This window comes from Chaetomium fimeti (genome assembly GCF_033439085.1).
Source record: "Chaetomium fimeti strain CBS 168.71 chromosome Unknown B0H64scaffold_3, whole genome shotgun sequence".
Lineage (NCBI taxonomy): Eukaryota > Fungi > Ascomycota > Sordariomycetes > Sordariales > Chaetomiaceae > Chaetomium > Chaetomium fimeti.
The window spans coordinates 2,578,490-2,595,657 of NW_026944331.1; the positions used below are offsets into that span (position 1 = coordinate 2,578,490).

At 55.6% G+C, this 17,168-nt stretch overlaps 7 protein-coding genes across 7 annotated transcripts; 3 read left to right on the forward strand and 4 right to left on the reverse strand.

The window, feature by feature from the left end:
* The first annotated feature begins 1,544 nt into the window (after nucleotides 1-1,544).
* B0H64DRAFT_123753 (major facilitator superfamily domain-containing protein) lies at nucleotides 1,545-3,466 on the forward strand. Its single transcript, XM_062798003.1, has 3 exons — nucleotides 1,545-2,230; nucleotides 2,280-2,635; nucleotides 2,708-3,466. Exons 1-3 carry the CDS (start codon nucleotides 1,713-1,715, stop codon nucleotides 3,394-3,396), a joined length of 1,563 nt encoding a protein of 520 aa, XP_062660922.1. The 5' UTR covers nucleotides 1,545-1,712; the 3' UTR covers nucleotides 3,397-3,466.
* Nucleotides 3,467-4,038: 572 nt separating this feature from the next.
* B0H64DRAFT_440877 (uncharacterized protein) lies at nucleotides 4,039-6,037 on the reverse strand (the record flags this gene model as incomplete). The annotated part of the gene is made up of 2 exons (XM_062806515.1): nucleotides 4,039-4,597; nucleotides 4,929-6,037. 2 exons carry the CDS (start codon nucleotides 6,035-6,037, stop codon nucleotides 4,039-4,041), a joined length of 1,668 nt encoding a protein of 555 aa, XP_062660923.1.
* A 711-nt stretch (nucleotides 6,038-6,748) lies between these two features.
* On the reverse strand, nucleotides 6,749-8,462 carry B0H64DRAFT_123782 (uncharacterized protein). Its single transcript, XM_062798004.1, has 3 exons — nucleotides 7,699-8,462; nucleotides 7,387-7,624; nucleotides 6,749-7,321 (listed from the first exon to the last, which is right to left on the reverse strand). Exons 1-3 carry the CDS (start codon nucleotides 8,364-8,366, stop codon nucleotides 7,055-7,057), a joined length of 1,173 nt encoding a protein of 390 aa, XP_062660924.1. The 5' UTR covers nucleotides 8,367-8,462; the 3' UTR covers nucleotides 6,749-7,054.
* A 1,344-nt stretch (nucleotides 8,463-9,806) lies between these two features.
* On the forward strand, nucleotides 9,807-11,006 carry B0H64DRAFT_392101 (uncharacterized protein). The gene is made up of 3 exons (XM_062803523.1): nucleotides 9,807-9,986; nucleotides 10,108-10,189; nucleotides 10,300-11,006. The coding sequence occupies exons 1-3, from the start codon at nucleotides 9,947-9,949 to the stop codon at nucleotides 10,742-10,744; spliced, it is 567 nt and encodes a 188-aa protein (XP_062660925.1). The 5' UTR covers nucleotides 9,807-9,946; the 3' UTR covers nucleotides 10,745-11,006.
* B0H64DRAFT_123853 (uncharacterized protein) lies at nucleotides 10,722-11,222 on the reverse strand. The gene has a single exon (XM_062798005.1). The coding sequence runs from the start codon at nucleotides 11,062-11,064 to the stop codon at nucleotides 10,810-10,812; it is 255 nt and encodes an 84-aa protein (XP_062660926.1). The 5' UTR covers nucleotides 11,065-11,222; the 3' UTR covers nucleotides 10,722-10,809.
* On the reverse strand, nucleotides 10,984-12,821 carry B0H64DRAFT_392106 (TAF6-like protein). Its single transcript, XM_062803524.1, has 2 exons — nucleotides 12,273-12,821; nucleotides 10,984-12,211 (listed from the first exon to the last, which is right to left on the reverse strand). The coding sequence occupies exons 1-2, from the start codon at nucleotides 12,658-12,660 to the stop codon at nucleotides 11,196-11,198; spliced, it is 1,404 nt and encodes a 467-aa protein (XP_062660927.1). The 5' UTR covers nucleotides 12,661-12,821; the 3' UTR covers nucleotides 10,984-11,195.
* Nucleotides 12,822-14,421: 1,600 nt separating this feature from the next.
* Nucleotides 14,422-15,558, forward strand: B0H64DRAFT_123872 (uncharacterized protein). The gene is made up of 2 exons (XM_062798006.1): nucleotides 14,422-15,159; nucleotides 15,222-15,558. Exons 1-2 carry the CDS (start codon nucleotides 14,573-14,575, stop codon nucleotides 15,457-15,459), a joined length of 825 nt encoding a protein of 274 aa, XP_062660928.1. The 5' UTR covers nucleotides 14,422-14,572; the 3' UTR covers nucleotides 15,460-15,558.
* The last annotated feature ends 1,610 nt before the right edge of the window (nucleotides 15,559-17,168 follow it).

The following is a 17,168-nucleotide window of genomic DNA, read 5'->3' on the forward strand; positions in this document are numbered from 1 at the left end:
TTTCGGGTCGCCATCCGAGACCGGTCGAACTCGCCGGTGAACCAGGGTCAACTCCAACAGGGCATTGCTCGCGTGGCTTTCGGGAGAACTTGTCTCAGATCACTCGCCGATGAACCACGACAACGCTCGTCCCCTACGATCATTACAGAACTATCGAGCCACCGTAACTACCGGCTACGTTTCCCGTGGCACTCACGTGGATGGTTGTCTCTGAAGAGGATCCTGAATCTCCATCTCTAGGTCGGTATCCCCGCCAATGTCCGACAAAACACCGAGTTAAACTGGGCGTTGGAAGGTTGTGGAAGAACATTTAGCAGGATGACAAGGTCGACGATTGGTTTAATGCAACTCCAATCGGGGTCCCCGCGTGAAGAGGGAGCAGAAGCATCCGGCAGACAGGCTGGACTCGGGCGTTGCCCCACCGAAGAGAGCACGCGGGTGACCGATCGACGTTGCAAATGGCCCCCGGGATGGGCAAACTGGGAAGGTGAGATACGGGAATGCCCAGACAGACACCGAGAGGGCTGGAAGTAGCCGTCATACGAAAACCCGCCGGCCCCGCTCTGGGCTCGAGCTCGCAATTAATTCCCTCCTCGCACAACGAAAGAGGAAAGTTTTCCCCACAAATGACAACCTCGAGAAGTCGGGAACCCACCAACCCGGCATTCTGTTGGGTCCAGCCAGGCTGGCCATCCCCCGCGTTCTGGCCCACTACCTCCGCAACGGCTTCTGGCTGGGTAGGGTTTTGGTTGGTGGGGATGTTGGTGGCTCCAGCGAGATGGTTTCTTTCCTTGGACTCTCTCAGCTCGAGATCTGTCGAAGGACGCCGGGCGGTGAACCACGCAAATTGCAACCCATCAACGAGCAACGTTCGCGATTTGATACCAACATTCCGTTATCTGATGTGATAAATCAGAACACTCGTAAGGTACTCTAAAGTGTGTAAACATGTAAGTCACGACATGCCAACCTCACGTGCTCACCTAGTCTCCGTCTGATGTTGAAAGCTTTCCTCCTAGGTAGCCTGGAGGGCCCCGCCGTTTCCTGCTATTTCGCCGAGTTTGCGCCACTGCAACCACGGATCGGCATCGATGCCGCCTGTCGACTCGGCCCCGAGCCATGAGAGAACCCGCTCTTGGCAAGCTAACGACCGAGTCAAGCATCGGCCAAGACCTTAAGTGCTTCAGCAACAAAGCCGCCGCTTGGCAGAACGAGATCTTTCCCCCTTCGGATCGTGACCGAAGCCAAGAATTTCCCCAGAACCCCGGAATCCCTTCATCTTCCCAACAACCGGCCATAACTCCATCTCCAGCCCAGTTCTCACCAACAACAGGTTGGGGATCGTGGGGTACAACCCCGCACGTCATCCCTGGCATGGTCGCACTCGGGATGCGAGTTGCTCACCAAGGGACGGCAAACCACACCACACACCCTGCAGCCGGCAAGTGACGGAGGTCGCAGGCTCGCAGGTTCGCAGTTACTCAGCGTGGAGGGAAGTGAGACAATCATTGCCAGGAAAGCGGTGGGCATCCGTGCTCCCGCCTCTCAGAATCAAGCCTTATAAGACATCATCTCAGCCCGAGTTTGCAGATCAGTTGTGTGCCAAAACCACATGTCCGCTTCCCTTTCCTCCTTTTCCTGCACACTTTTCCCACCAGACGTGGCTCGACTATTCCCGCCCACGCAATAATTGCATAGGCAGCATCGAGGCCATGGAATTTACGCACGAACCGGCCGACCCCGTGGCCCAAGGGGTGTGGGCTACAGCAAAACAGTCATGGCACGACCTCTTCATCTTCAAGCAGCGTGTTGTTGTGACGAACGAACTCGGCGAGACGAGCACAGAGTGGGCGCGACCCGTCCCACTACGCAATCCCATTAGCCTGCTTGCCCAGCTGTCCGGACGCGGCTGGCTCTTCTTCATCGTCGGCTTTGCCGCCTGGAGCGCCGATGCCTTCGACTTCCACGCACTCTCCATTCAGCAGGTCAAGCTTGCCGAGTACTACAACACCTCGAAAACTAATATCTCTACCGCCATCACCCTCACGCTGCTGCTGCGGTCGGTTGGCGCCGCTATGTTCGGTCTTGCCGGCGACAAGTGGGGCCGCAAATGGCCCATGGTGGTCAACATGATCGTGCTCGGTGTGCTGCAGATCGCCACCATCTACAGCTCCACGTTTTCTCAATTCCTGGCTGTGCGATCACTGTTCGGTTTGTTCATGGGCGGAGTGTATGTTTCATCCCCCAGTTCTATCTCAACAATCATTGACACTAGATAGATACGGCAACGCCATCGCCATGGCTCTCGAGAACAGCCCGCCAGATGCCAGAGGTCTCATGTCTGGCATCCTCCAGCAGGGGTACTCATTTGGCTACGTGTGCGCCGCGTGCGCAAATCTCGGCGTGGGCGGCGCCGTCGACACTTGGAAGACCGTTTTCTGGATTGCCGCCGGTATCTCCATTGCGGTCGGTCTCATCCGCTGCTTCTTCCCCGAGTCCCAGCAGTTCATCGAAGCGCGTAAGGCCGGTAAGGCCCAGGCCAACCCATCGGCGTTCTGGAAAGAAACCAAGATCATGCTTGGAAAGGAGTGGAAGATGTGCATCTACTGCATCATTCTCATGACCTGGTTCAACTGTAAGCCCGATGCATTCCACCCCTACCATCGCGGGCCGTCAGCAACGCTCCCTATGCTAACCCACCCCCCAGACTACAGCCACACCTCCCAAGACAGCTACACGACATTCATGCGCACGCAGAAAGAACTCGACAACGGCGGCGCCAGCCGCGCCAGCATCCTCATGAAAGTGGGCGCTTGCGTGGGTGGCACCATCCTCGGGTACATCTCACAATGGTTCGGCCGCCGGCGTACCATTATCGTGGCGGCCATCTTCAGCGGCGTGCTGATCCCGGCGTGGATCCTACCGGAGGGCGAGCGCAGCCTGTCGGTGACGGGCTTCTTCATACAGTTCTTCATCCAGGGCGCGTGGGGCGTGATCCCCATCCACCTGAACGAGCTGTCGCCGCCGGCCTTCCGCTCCTCCTTCCCCGGCCTCACCTACCAGCTCGGCAACATGATCTCGTCCCCCTCCGCCCAGATCGTCAACGCCATCGCCGAGAGCCACTTCATCACCAGCAAGAGCGGCCTGCGCGTCGAGGCCTACGGCCCCACCATGGGCATCGCCACCGCCATCATTGCCATCGGCATCGCCGTCACCACCGCGTTCGGGCCCGAGAAGAGGGGCAGGGAGTTTGAGAAGACCCTGCCGGCGGGCATGAATGTTATGCAGGAGGGGAAGCCGGTCGACGATTTGGAGAGGGCCGATACGAGGGAGTCGAAGCCGGCGGCGGCGGGGACCGAGGACATTACTATGGGGACGTTGGGGGAGAAGAAGTGATGCACCGGTGGAGGATGGTCACGAAGGTGAATGAAGTAACACGTTATTAGAAGGTGTTAGAGAACAGGTAGCGTTGGGTGCTATGCTACGCCTCGGTTGCGGGTTTATAAATGCCAACAAACTGCACCCCTAAGTTCCCCTAGAAGTCGTCGAACGTATAATAGTTCCAGCACCTTTTAAGCTTCGACTCCCCGCCCCGAATAGCCACGCAGCAACAACTTAAACAGGCAAATTCCCAAGGATGTGTTCGCTTTATAAAACAATCCGAGGCAGTGGGCCAGAGGCAGGCGCTTGGTACAGCTACAACGTGTGAATATTTAATAGTCGTGAACCTTAACCTTGAACGTGGCGACGAGTGTGAAAACGATCTAGCTCTCTAATAGTTGCAGCTCAATACACACCTGTCAGCGCATGTACCTCTCTGTCGAATGCTACGGATATTAAGAGGATAAATCTTGTTTTCTCCTTCTTTTCCTCCCCTCTGTAAAATACAAAAGAACAAACTTTACTAATCCCTCGGAGGTCCTAGAATAGGCTCACCGTAGATGATATCCATAACTGGGCGTAACTGGGGACTCCTAGCTCGTTGACCCTTGCGCCGTCATCTCCCGCACGAGACCCCAAAATATTCCACCATGGCTCTCAGGAGAACAGAGTAGATCTCTGCACCCATAGGCTATCCTCACTTCCCTGACTTGTCCCACTCCCCGAGCTGCCCGAGCTTGTGCGGCCTGCCTTGTATTCTTTAACGCTGCTCCGAGCCTTCTGTTCGAAATACCCAAGGGTCTCGCGCGTTACGCCGGCTAGATGCATAGTCATACCAAGTAGGTTGGCGCTTAGAGCCACCATATGATCTTGGTTAGTGGTCAAGAACGGCCCGTAAACGTGGACCGCCAGAAAGCCGTCGTCGGGCCCAGGGACGGGACAGCCATCCAGTCCATAATGTTTCAGTGTTTCATCGCCTTGCAACCTCTCTGCGCCACCACCCCCGTCGCGTTTCAACCTCTCAGTGCCCTTGGAGTGCTCTGCGCCCTTCAACACCTCGTTGCCCAAATACAAGTCCCCTAGTTTTGTACTGAGGGCGGATGGGCCGGAGGTGATGTTCGGGAGCAGTCCCTCAACACAGTAGTATTCCCAGTAGGCATCAAACTCTCCAATAATAATGAAGCACTCTTCGCGATCTTGCGATACGAGAAGGCATCTAAGTCGACGCAGTGAGTTAGCGAACTACTAGTGAGTATAGAGAGAGAAATCGAGAGAGAAATCGAGAGAGAAATCGAGAGAGAAATCGAGAGAGAAATCGAGAGAGAAATCGAGAGAGAAATCGAGAGAGAAATCGAGAGAGAAATAGAGAAATGAAAATAAAGTATGAAAGAAAGAAAAGAAAACAGAAAAGAAAACAAAACGTAAGTAAAATAAAGCAAAAGAAGAGGAACGGAGAAAGGAAATAAGTAAGAGTAAGCGGAAAGAAAAGAAAAAAAGAAATTAAATACAAAGATAAATATAAAGGGACAACAAAAAGAGTTATGTACCTTTTGCGGTTGGACTCAGTCGGGGGTTTCAGGAATCGTCGAGACACGTCCATTTTGCCTTGCTCTTGTTCCGTTCGAAGACAGTTGTTCTGCCAGGCGAAAATCTCGGCAGTTTCTTGCCACTCAATTGTCTTCCAGCCGACTGCGCTTTTGTACCGTGTGCGGCGTTTGACTTCCATGAGCGCGAGAGTCTCGTATAAAGAATAGAGGTGCCCATCTGTCTGGGTCTCCAGGATTTTGAAGTGCTGGCCTGGTTTGCATTTCGCATCGGTTACTGCCCGAGCTTGGCGCGTGTCATTTTCTCTCCGGCGCTCCTTGATGTGAAACCTATTCCTCTCGATAGTCCATCTTGCAAGGCCCGTCCTCACTTGATCGTAGGTGGGTTCCAGTTCGACCTGCGTTCTGCTCGGACTATCTGGAGCCCGCGCAAACTCCTTGGTGAATGGCCGGGTCAGAATCGACGCAAATCCGGCCATGGCTTTGTTGACAATAGCCTCGTCGGCGGCATCGCAGTCACCTGGCGGCGATCTATAGTCGGGCTTCATCGGAAGAAACCTTGTCGAGGCTCGTCTAGATGGTGTTTCCTCAGAATCTTCGTGGGTGCCACCAACGAACTGTTTTTCCTCTCCGTCGTGACCCAAACCGTTACCACCATAAGCATCGATGAGAACGTGGTTCTGGTCAACTTTCGCGGAGGCAAACTGCCCTAGGATGCGAATATCCGGGTCAGAATTCCCTACTGACCTCCTGTAGTGGTCAAAGTCTTCCCAGGCACCTTTCTCAAGAAGCCGGGAGGCGGCGGTGGCGTATTGGTCGTCAACAAATTGGTGCAAGTCGAATTCGAAAGGGCGATGGTTCTGTACAAAAGCTCTGAGATGGAGAAAATGTTCGTACATGAGCTTCGAGCCAGATGGGCTCGCCATTCTAGGGCCAATCTTCCATCGCGTCATGTCGCTCAGGCGCATAGCCGCCGGGTCGGAGAGGCCCAAGAATTCCCCCACTTCTTTACGCCAGTCGCCTGCGTTGGCAGGGCTCTCTCGATCGTCGATTTCTACGCATTTCAAGAGCTCGGAATAGTTGCTAGGAGCAATTGAATTGTCGGGAGCCATGTCATGGACAGGGGACTGCGGGGAGTGTAATGGCGCCGACTGATTATAGGGGATGGATGTTGTCGGTACTGCGGATACTTTCAACGGATGTCAACTGTGTTCATACCCATTCATTAGTAGAAGAAGTAGGAATGTCGTGGTAGGCTCACCATCGATGCCCAAGCATCCCCCACCGTACTGTGGGACTGCCTAGAATCCTGAGGCCAAGATCAGGCTGCGCTGCAAAATAGTTGTCGGGCATGGCCTGCAGGCCATCGGCCGGGTGCGGTATCCATTGAAGAACGTGTTGGGCGGAAACGGTGGGATGCACCCTTGCCATGGAGCCAGCGGCTTGGTTGGAGTGCAGTAGGCGTAGCCACATGCCGGTATGGTTGGGCTGTTTCGTGCCGACCTGCCTCCCAAACATCCAACATTCTCTAGGGTTGGACTGGGCCACAATAAGAAAATGACTTCCTCATTTCGCTGCTTGACTTTGGTCAGCTCGTTCGACGGGCAATTGATATTGTGTTGCGGTAGTGGTGTCCAATGAGATGGCGAACCTTTGCAGTTGAGTAATTGGCGGACGCAACCGATCTGGTCTTTCGCCTGTCGCGTTCAACTTTCGGGTTATGCAACAGGGTGGGCAAGGCAGCGCGTGACTGCAAACAAGGACTGTTAGGCCGCAACGAAGTTTCCCTTGTCAGAACGATGCATCGGTGGTTATAAAACAAGAACAGTGGAAGTGATGATTAATTGAACGCCTCTGGGCCCTGGTTGAACGAAGCAGAATGCCAAATTGACCGAGTTGGGTTGAGGAAAAATAATGTCAAGAAAATGGGAGGACGCTCCACGACCTGGCAGGTGTGACTTCCCAAACAGCAGTGTGCTCATAGTGCTCATTCCCATCTGGTCACAGCATGCGTTCATTTGGTAGCCCATCCCTTCATTCCAATTAGAAGTAAAACGAAAGTCCTCCACGTGAGCACGATACTTGTAATATCCGCCGGCGAATACCATATTTACTAGGTAACCATACCATCACGCCGTCACAGTCAACGCCATTGGGTGCGGCTCGACCTGGGAATAGCGCCTGCCGTCATCCTCGTCCTCGCATGCGGAATCCGGATACCGTGTCTCACCCATAGGCGTACCGGTAATCCAGCGCACCAAGAGATACGCGTCGTCCGTAGGCTCGGACGCGTGGAAGTCCAATACGCGCGATTGTCGGATTACTAGGTGGTCGTCGTCCCAATGTGCTTGTGTGATACGCGCACCTCGGTCGTGATAGTAAGTGCGCACCAAAACCTACTCCGCTGTTAGTCATGACTCTAGGTTTGTACCTATACGAGGAAACTTCCACGGGATCCTACCGGGATGGTGCGGTGATCCACGGATTCTCCGTGCTGGAGCTGGCGCAGCATCAAGTACATGGCGCTTGCGACCTCTGCGCGGAGTACGGATCCAAGCCCACCCGGGATGGGGTATGGGTACTTGACAGCAACCATCACGTGCGGCTTGAGGCTATCCTTTACATAATGTGTGTTCCATGTTACAAACTTGCCATTCGAAAGCGCGTCGTGATGATGCGGGCATTCGCTATCCCTGCATCTATTTCATGCCTTCTGTCAGTCGTACGTGTATATTATATATGAGACGAGATGAGATTCATGAATGCTTCTTACCTTTGACCCTCTGTCCAACATGTTTCTGACAGAAGCCCCCGCCAACTGCATCCCACGGCTCTACCGATCCATTGCATTTGAAAAAATGCACAAGAGGTGTCGCCACACCAGCGTTTGCGATCGAACTTCTCGCAATTGACCCAGTAGGGGCGCAGGTGTTCTGGCTGGGTATTCTTGACAAGCGTTCGGATATCGGTGCCCGGGGGAAGGGGAAGAGGCCGAAAAAATACAGGCTCTAGGTCAAGCGGCTGCTCCTCGTCAACATCGAGGGATGAAGCCTTGCGGATTGAGAGAGACTCCAATTCGTGGTCGAAAATCCGAGGCTCGGCGCGACTGCCGGAGAGGACAGCGTCAAGCATTTGCTCGAGTCGTTCGGCAAGGCGGAGCTGGAACTCGCGGCGTTCCAGAGTACGCAGTTCTCTGATGGTTGGAGCGTCCATGTTTACTTGCAGTCCTTTGAATCGCGAGGCTACTAAGTTTGTTGAGATGCGTAACTTGGCTGTCGATCTGGTCTGTCGTGTGTCGCGTTCAACTTTCGGGTTATGCAACGTGCTGTTGGCCTGTTGCATGTCGGAATGTTGCTCTGGCAACACCGCAGATTGCTTTCGCATAACCCTAACCCTGTTGGGTTTTCTCACGACGAGTAGCCCATCTCCCCAAGTCCGCATGAGACTTGGACCAGCAGGATTGATTGAAGGCACCTGCACGTGCCTTCGAACGGGTAGCTCTTGCCTTGCCTAGGAGGGACGCAATTGGAGCCGAAATGTTCTGGTTGACTAGGGGAGGAGAAACATCATGCAACAGCCGGCTAACCCGTGATTTGCCGCGGCGAGATTAACAATTCAAGACAACACGGCGAGGCGGAGAGCAAGGAGAGGGCAAACACCCCTCTATTCCCTAAGCCTGCGCATTCACTCTTGAATCAAGACTCTTGATGAATACTTAGCTGCCCGGGCTCGACAATTCACTCGACTTCAATGGCATTGAACGCCCCAAGACTGAACTGCACAGTATCGTGGTTCCGAAACTAAAACACCGGTCTAAGCTCAGGTTGGCATCCCCATGGCAAATGTGCCGAGGCATGTCCGAGTGACATTTTGCTGGCTCACTGACGCCATGGGGTTTACCATGCGGCCCGCCAACTTTTTGTCTCAACCGTGGTATTAGAGTCCGTGATGGTGCGTGGTGTGTGGTCCCTGGTCACGTAGGAGAACGTCGTGTTTACAGCCCAGCCTCAGGACACCAGGCAGTTCGGTTTTATTCAAGACTGAGCCTTTGATGTGCTCCAACACTTTGCGGTGGGTCTTGGACACAGATGGAGAATACCGAGGGCGCATGGAGGATTTACCAGTGGCGGATGTTTCAGCGAAACGCGAGACGTCCAAGCTCTTTGGTCTCGGCAACGACTCCACTATGCGCCAACTTCGTCGAGCACGAAGGTTGAAGGTTCAGCCCGAAGATAGTTATAGAGCGGCGCTGAGATTATGGCTTTCGTGCCTGTGCCACATATGGTCAGGTAGCATGCGCAACAACTCCGCATCGGCTCATACGTAATGAGATGTTGGCAGTTTAGTGGTTGGAGCTACAACGATGTTTCACAAAACAAAAGGACCACAACGGTGCGGTGCGGATTAAACATGGGCAGACGTGTCCGGGGAGTTCCGGGTTTCTGGCCCATGTTGATCCGTCTCGATGCGAATATAAAGGGTGGGAAATAATTGCACGTTCCAGTCCGCATCAACCCCGCTGCGCGTGCCCTCCACTGGGCATCGAATGGCGAAATGTAGATCTCTAAAAATGAAACAATCGCCAGATTGGGAGACTGACGACAGTGATTAACGACGGATCTCATTCTTCTCTGGGCATCCATGGACACCAAAGTGTCCTTGCCACGTATGCATTACCGATTGAGGCGGCAACACCATGGCTGGACGCCCATAACTATCTGAAGAAGAAAAGAGGAGAAAGAGAAAACGAAAATTTTGTGAGCGGATGCTGTTGAAAAGCCGCGCCAAGAGCGTGGGGCTTCCACTCACGTGCTTGGATTTTCGCTGAGCCGCAGCTGCAGCCAACCAGGCCAAGCATTCGAATCGCCGGAGCTCCCATTGGCTCTTGGAGCCGAGGTGCCGACCTGCCGGGGCTCGATTCCGATGCGCAACTTCAAGAGTCCAGCATCATCGACCTCAAATCTCGCAACCCACGATACCACGCCTGGTTCAGGATTCGGCCTCTACCGCCGAACCACAAGATGATTGCCCAACGAGTAGGAACGACTGCGCTGCGCCGAGGTACGCTTCCCCCGATTGAGACAATTGTGGCTCCTCTCGACCGAACAAACCAGCAGACCCCCCCGGTTGGAGGACGCAGAGAGACAGACGGAAGTATGCTAACCACATAGCAACCTCATAGTCGCCGGCAGCCCGAATGCATTCTTCACCGCCAACATAGCCCGGCTCGGGCTGGCCCAGCCGTTGTCGACCACCCAGACGAGGTCCGTAACCACCAATCCCCCCACCCCTCCAACAACCGAGACGTCATCAGACAACCCACCACCCAACACCCACCACCCGTGACTAACCCCATACCACCCCCACTACACAGGCCCGTAGCGACGCAAAAGCTCACCCCCACCGACGGCTCCGCGATCCTGGCCCAGCAGCGTCTCAACCGGCCGGTGTCGCCGCACCTGGACGTGTACGACAAGCAGCAGACGTGGTTCGGCGGGTCGATCTGGATGCGCATCACGGGGTCGGCGTTCAGCGGCAGCCTGTACGTGTTCGCGGCGGCCTACCTGGCGGCGCCGCTGGCCGGGTGGCACCTGGAGAGCGCGTCGCTGGCGGCGGCGTTCGGGGCGCTGCCCTTCGCCGCCAAGGGCGCCCTCAAGTTCCTCGCCGCCTGGCCCTTCGTGTTTCATGCCGTCAACGGTGTGCGCCATCTGCTGTATGATATGGCGGTGGGCTTTAAGCGCCAGACGATTGCTAAGTCGGGGTGGTATATCTGGGGTGCGTCGATGGTGGGGGGGTTGTGCCTTGCTTTCTTCCTGTAAGGGGTGCGGTCTAGTGGAGGTATGAGGGCGGAAATAAAGTACGGAGGCAGAGGAAGAGAAAGGAGTTATGGGGAATAGCGTGGGGCTGAGGCTCGGAGTGCTGAGAATGTCACGATTATGAGCTTGGCGAAAGGGGGTGGGGGGTAGACAAGGAGGAACACCATGTATGGACTACACAATCCGGATAGGAGCTGTTTCTTTGTCAACACAAACATACACATATACACGAGCATCGTAGCGCAAGTGATGGTAATCGAAATTACTACTATCCATGTCCGACGTCCGCTATTTCCTGCGCCGATACTCCCAACGCACGCCATACAAACAAATGACAAGCCCAAGCCCAACCCCGGTCCCACCTTCGAGCTCTTAGACCCCTTAACGCCGTGCTTACCCTAGCGTGCTTTCTCACGCGAATATATTGAATCACCCAGGTAGCAGAAACCCCTCTCTACTCCAAATGCCGGACCTCCAGAATGGCCCTGTTTAGCGCGTGGTTTCCCAGGCGCGCAACCCTCTGCCCGATGATCGGCCCCAGGAACTCGGCAACCTGCTCGCCCTCCCTAGACAGGTCCACATCCGCAACGCCGTTGGCGACGGGGATACCGGACCCGCCGACCAGAGTCTCGACGGCCTTCATGATGCCGCCGACGAGCATCTCGAGCTCCATGGCGTGGGGCTCGCCCTTCTCGTGAAGGGGCTGCAGCACGGCGCCGTCGAAGCTCTTGAGGTTGGGCAGGACCAGGACGCGGACGGCCTCGGGCCCGCCCGAGGCGGCGACGCCGCGCATGGCGCCGAACAGCACGGCGGGCGGGCGCGTCGGGTCGAGGAAGTGCTTGAGGCACGTGCGCGTCAGCTTGGGCCGCAGCAGCGCGTTGGTCGCCCCGTACTTGCGCGCCACCATGGCCAGCAGGCCCGCCGCCAGCTCCCGCAGGTTGTACTGCTCCCGCAGCGTGTCGGACCCCTCGTCGGCCGCGGCCCCGCCCAGCTTGCGCGACATGAGGCAGGTGAGCACGGGGGCCGAGAGGGCGCTCGCGTACGGGTCGAGGAAGAGGTTCGGGTTCTGGATGACCGCCTCGGCGAGCTCCATCATCTGGCGCAGGATGAACAGGTCATCGAGGTGGTGCGTCACTTGGTTGGTGATGAAGTTGACGAAGTAGGGGAGGAGCTGGTGTAGGCCGGGATCGGAGCGGACGGATTCGAGGGCCGCTTCGCGGAGTCTGGTCTTTTCCTCGTCCGGATCGTCGTCGAGAATGGCGGCTTGGATCTTGTCGAAATACAGTATCAGCTCCTTGCTGATGACGTGTTTGACCGACGGCCGGAACGAGACGTTGTCGTTGCCCGCTAGGGCTGCCAAGGCCGGGTTCGCGCCGGGCCCCTTGGGCAAGAGGTCTTTGGACGAGGTCTCGGCAGTCGTTGGGTTTTGGGGGATGGATGGTTGAACGCCCTCGACGGCAAGCCAATGAGCTGTGACGCGGCTAGTTAGCGGTGACCATGCACGATGCTCTCCATGCCGGCAGGTACCCACCGGTAAAGCTCATATCCCGCGGCACCTTCGGTAGCGGGGCGTTGATGACCTTCTCAAAGTCGACCTCCTCGTCGTCAATATAAAAAAGCGGCTGACCGGGGCCAAGACTCGCTTCGCCGTATCGCAGTGGCCGGGTTGATTCGTAACCATACAATGGTTCGACGTCGAGCACTTTGAGCGCCTGTGACACGTCCTGCACTGTCAACGTGGTGCGGTTGGCGGCGCGCATAAAGCGAAGAGCCTCAACGATGACCTGGCCGATGCGGTACTCGACGTCCTGGGCGAGCACGCGCAGTGGCTCGTCGGAAAGCGATATTCCTATTGAATCGGCGACATCTCGGACATTGTCTGGGTTCCAGAGCAGCTTAGGCCCATCGTTCGCAGCCATAGTGATCGCGGAGCCACGAGGCTGGTGCGCTAGGGTAAAAACGGCGACCGATGCGGGTGATTCGCGGTCGCAAGCTAAGGTGAAAACGAAATCGGCGACCGATATGGCTGTTTCGAGGTCGTTTTGGTGTGAGGTGAGCTCTCGGTATCCCCGAAACGCTCGAAGAGGAACAGGATTGATTGATCGAGGAGGCTTGGCGGGGCCTGACGCCAAGCTGGCAGGGTTCCTCCTGTTGCTTTCCCACTGCCAGCCGCGGGAGCGTTGGGCGGGCTCGGCGGGCAGTTCTTGCCAGCCTGCGAGCCTGCCACCTGCCACCTGCCACTTCCATGGATGCCCCACCCCCACCTACCACGGACACTCCGAAGCTTGGGCCTCCCGAGGTGCAGCCTGCGCCATCATGTTCCGCGCATGGAAGGGGCAGGTTGGGCTTGAATGACAGACATCGCTTCATTTGGTGCATCTGGTGCAACCCTCGAAATAATTTCCCTCAGCCGCTGCACATGGCATTTTCAATCACCCTGCAGCCGTAATTCATTGACGCACCCGACTTGTGCATTTTCTCATTGGCGCTCGTGGTGATCGACTTGGCAGCGGGAGACTGGAGTCATTGGTTTCCAACAGTCCGGACCGGCTCGAGCCTGGCTCACCTCGTTTCCATGCGAGGAAGAAATACACACATGAGCAGTACACACTTCTCTTCCTCGCGGCTGTGTACACGACCACGGCCGCGGTGGCAAGTAACTGGTTACACCTGCAGCTAAAACTACCTACGAGAATACGGCTAAATTCAACAGGATCATAGATAGGTCTATCGGAATGTTCGAAGCACTGGGTTTTACAGTGTTTGAAGAACACGCTGTTGAAGATCGAATGCTGTTCAGTCGGGTCGAGTCACTCCCCAAAAGAGACAATGAAGTGCCTCGGTACACGGGCAGTATGAAGTACTGGGGTACAGACGGAGTCAGTGATGGTGGGCGTACCTCGGTACGGAGTACCGACACGCTGTTCCTGCACTCGTGTGTAATAGGCTTGTCAAGGTTTGTTTCGTGTCAAGTCTGCAGACGCAACTTGGCGAGCCGCAGTTGACCCGACGGAACGTTATCATGCACGCGACCAGATGCAGATCCGCGATTCTCCCTCGCCAGCAAAACCTGCTGAGCCAACTAACTCCCCTGCTCGTTCAGCTCTGCAAGGCACCGCTGCTGACAGGTACGCAAAGCCTGCCTTGGGTTGCCTCAAGGCTCAGGTCTCTTAGCCGCGCTTGCCACGTTCAACACGCGCGCGATGCGCCGTATTGAACGTCCATCGGCGTTTCCGTCTCGAGTTCGGAGCAACCTGCCAATAGAGGAAAAAAAAATATGTCGGTGAGCACAGAGTGTGCCCGGGTTCCCATCGGGCCGGCCCAGGCACTGCACTCTTGGGGGCCGGTCCCGTCCGCGCGACATATTTGCGGAAAGCACTCGCATTCCATTTGAGGTTTGGTAAACCAATCAGGCGCATCTGAGCTTGCAGGGGTTGCAAGGCTTGAATTGGTAACTCGAGTCTTTTCCAAGCAAGAGAAGCTGGGCTGTGGTTCAAGGCCAGCGCCGATGATGGGGGTTCCGTTCATGCGCCATGATAGCTCTGTGGCCCCAGGCCACGTCTTTGCCAAGATATGCCGATTGTTAACCGGCTGTAGTTAATGGCTGCGAACTGAACACACAGCAAGCAGAGACGGCTCAGCATCCGTGCCCAGCCTCAAAGCTAGTCGTACCCAAGCTAGGTGGGCTGCTGGGCTCCGTTCTTTTGATGTCTCCATGTGGGACGTATTTAAGAGCACATCAAGCATATCAATGCTCAAACGTATCTCGCTATTTCAGGTAGCCTTCTCCAACGGTGTGGCTGCACTTTAATTAAAGAGCCGACATTCGCCATGCACAACCAGTCTCAGATTCCCGGGACTACCGCCCTTCACGGCTCTACGTTTGGCGCTGACTACGAACTCATGCCTTGTCCGCCCCCAGACCGGGGCCGGCGGCTGTCCTGCCCCACAGGCCCCAACCTCCCCTCAAACTACAATATGTCCGTCTCGGGCCCGGATCTCACAACTTCCCACCACTACACCCCCGTTGGCCGATCTGTGGCGCCGGCAATGAGCCCCTCCTGGGACATGTGCGGCTTTCCCTCGTCTTACGCTGCAACCCGTGACGAAGCAGCCGGTGCCACAGCCTCGTCCCTGGGATCAGCAGCCTCCGTCGGGGGTCTCAGATACGCCCAGATCCGAGAACATGTCAACGATGGTGACTCGAGCGAGCTAGGTTCTGAGCACGGCAACGGTCGAAGAAGCCAGGACACAGAGGACCGTTACTATCTACACAGCGACGATGAGCAAGGCGAGGACGGAGGCAGGACAGCCAACGGCCCGCTGAACTGTCCATACCGCAAGAGAAACAAGGAGCGCTTCAATATTCGCGATCACGTCAAGTGCACCAATCCGTTCAAGGAATTTGCTCATCTCAAGTCTGTCCCTGTCGAGACCGCAAGACAAAAGTGGTTATAGTATGCTGATCGTCCGCGTGCAGGTCACACATCAAAACTTGCCACAAGAGACAGAGACCACTTATCCAACACGAAGGCCAAGTCGAGGGTGATGTCGAGGATGGCATTACGGAGGATATCGACAACCTACTTGTCGCAAGGAAGAACCGCCACAAGGTGTCCAACTGGGAAGTTTTGTGGAAGACCCTGTTTCCGCTTGACACTAAAGTCCCCTCGCCAGGTATGCATGGACTTCCAACCCTACCAAGGATCCGAGGTTAACCTTGGACCGCCGCTCACTAGTGTACGAACCCTGCATCAAGGCCGCAGCAGACGAGTTCCCGGCCATCGCAAAGAAAGCAATCAACGCAGACGGCCATGGCCAGGTGTATCTTGTGTTTGATATACTCACACAAAACGTGAATGGCGGTTGGCTAAACGCGGAGTTGTTGTCGGTTGCTTCTCAGATTGTGACGACCATGAACCAACGGCTGGAAGAGAGGTGCTGTCAGTCGGTTCGGGAGTTTGAGCACGCAGCTCTCCAGAAGTATTTGGCTCGGTCCCGTTCCCTCCAGCCTCGGCCGACGAAGCCGCATCGTCGCGGAAACGGAGGCAGTCGTGACATGGTTGGAAAGGGATCCCCAATACTCCCTGACCAACTAGCTCCGCGCCAGAATCTCCCGCATCTGGTACCGAACCCGGTTAGAGACAATACCTCACCTCTCAACACTTACTCTCTTCATGCCGTGCCCCACCAGCAATGTGCGGACTTGAACACAACCAACTCGTTGTTCCCGGCCACTACGGATAGTGGTTATCACCAAGGATGGGCGCCTCAGACGACGGAGGGGGGTTTTGCGATGCCAACAGGTATCCAGTTCGGCCCCCGACTGGAATCAATGGTGCCAGCCATTTCAGCATGGGACATGGAGGGATTACCTGGCCATCATATTTCGGGAAACGTGCAGGACAATCAATCCTCTGCCGGCGGGATCCCTGAAGCCTATTCACACAGCCCCGCGGCGTATGGTTCTCACCTCAACCAATGATACCACCATTCGGAATTTTCTACCCGGTAAACGGCTCGCGTACCCAGCCAGGACGGAGGATGACTCGGACACGACCGGGAGGAGCAGAGACGGCAAGACGGCCGCTTCGGTTCTTTACCTGGTTGCCGTGTGCCGATCCAAACAGCAGGCCGAATACAGATCACAGTTGTACGATTTCATTTTCGTTTTACATTTCCTTTGGCAACTTGGCAATTCAACATGGTCGAGTCAGCTTTACCCAACCGCCGCCAGGGGCACGTTCGCCCAGGCAAACAAGGCATATTACGTTATAATGTCGATAGATACGTGGGTGGAATAAAAGTTCACCGTTAATCTCAAGACTTCCTCTTTCTATCACTCACCGTTGATTTTCTTTCTTCCTTTTCTTTTACTTTTTTTTTTTTTTACGCTCTTGACCTTTAACTCGGATGCCCGCCAAAAGTTTCGCACTGACTAACAAACAAAACGAGGGTGGAATAGCCGATGAATTGCGCATATTGCTATTGCTAGGAGTGGCCCCATCTTCCTTTCTAGGGCTTGTTGAGCCGTAAATCCCCGAAATTTAAGCTCGGAGGTACCGGCTTCAAGATGGCCAGTCCGCTCCCGGGGAGACCAGTCAATAACGCAATGACCGGAAGATGCCAAGCCAAAATTTGACCCCGGCACTCCCGGGTCCGGTGCCGGCTGAGGTGCCGAAGCGGGAGTGAGTGGGCCGGGATTGCCGGGACCAATCGGGGCCAATCGGGTGCTATCAGCAAAGCCTCCAAGCACGCAATCGCCTTAGCGCCACCACCTGCAGTTTCCCCAAAACATCCATCACGTCGAGTCACCGAAGTCCGAGACATTCCACGTCGCCCGATATGATTCCTCACAACTGCCTTCAGAGTTCAGATCGCGCGGTCGGGAGTTGACGAGCGCGAGTTCACAAACATCAGTTACCAC

Coding starts and splice junctions, on each gene's coding strand:
- B0H64DRAFT_123872 (XM_062798006.1), top strand. CDS start 14,573: ATGCACAACCAGTCTCAGATTCCCGGGACTACCGCCCTTCACGGCTCT. Junction 15,160..15,221: donor AAGGAATTTGCTCATCTCAA/GTCTGTCCCTGT, acceptor GTCCGCGTGCAG/GTCACACATCAAAACTTGCC.
- B0H64DRAFT_123853 (XM_062798005.1), bottom strand. CDS start 11,064: ATGGCGTGCGTTGGGAGTATCGGCGCAGGAAATAGCGGACGTCGGACA.
- B0H64DRAFT_123782 (XM_062798004.1), bottom strand. CDS start 8,366: ATGCGGACTTGGGGAGATGGGCTACTCGTCGTGAGAAAACCCAACAGG. Junction 7,625..7,698: donor TGTTGGACAGAGGGTCAAAG/GTAAGAAGCATT, acceptor GGCATGAAATAG/ATGCAGGGATAGCGAATGCC. Junction 7,322..7,386: donor TGGATCACCGCACCATCCCG/GTAGGATCCCGT, acceptor ACAGCGGAGTAG/GTTTTGGTGCGCACTTACTA.
- B0H64DRAFT_392106 (XM_062803524.1), bottom strand. CDS start 12,660: ATGGCTGCGAACGATGGGCCTAAGCTGCTCTGGAACCCAGACAATGTC. Junction 12,212..12,272: donor GCGGGATATGAGCTTTACCG/GTGGGTACCTGC, acceptor GCCGCGTCACAG/CTCATTGGCTTGCCGTCGAG.
- B0H64DRAFT_123753 (XM_062798003.1), top strand. CDS start 1,713: ATGGAATTTACGCACGAACCGGCCGACCCCGTGGCCCAAGGGGTGTGG. Junction 2,231..2,279: donor GGTTTGTTCATGGGCGGAGT/GTATGTTTCATC, acceptor GACACTAGATAG/ATACGGCAACGCCATCGCCA. Junction 2,636..2,707: donor TCTCATGACCTGGTTCAACT/GTAAGCCCGATG, acceptor CCCACCCCCCAG/ACTACAGCCACACCTCCCAA.
- B0H64DRAFT_392101 (XM_062803523.1), top strand. CDS start 9,947: ATGATTGCCCAACGAGTAGGAACGACTGCGCTGCGCCGAG. Junction 9,987..10,107: donor AACGACTGCGCTGCGCCGAG/GTACGCTTCCCC, acceptor GCAACCTCATAG/TCGCCGGCAGCCCGAATGCA. Junction 10,190..10,299: donor TTGTCGACCACCCAGACGAG/GTCCGTAACCAC, acceptor CCCACTACACAG/GCCCGTAGCGACGCAAAAGC.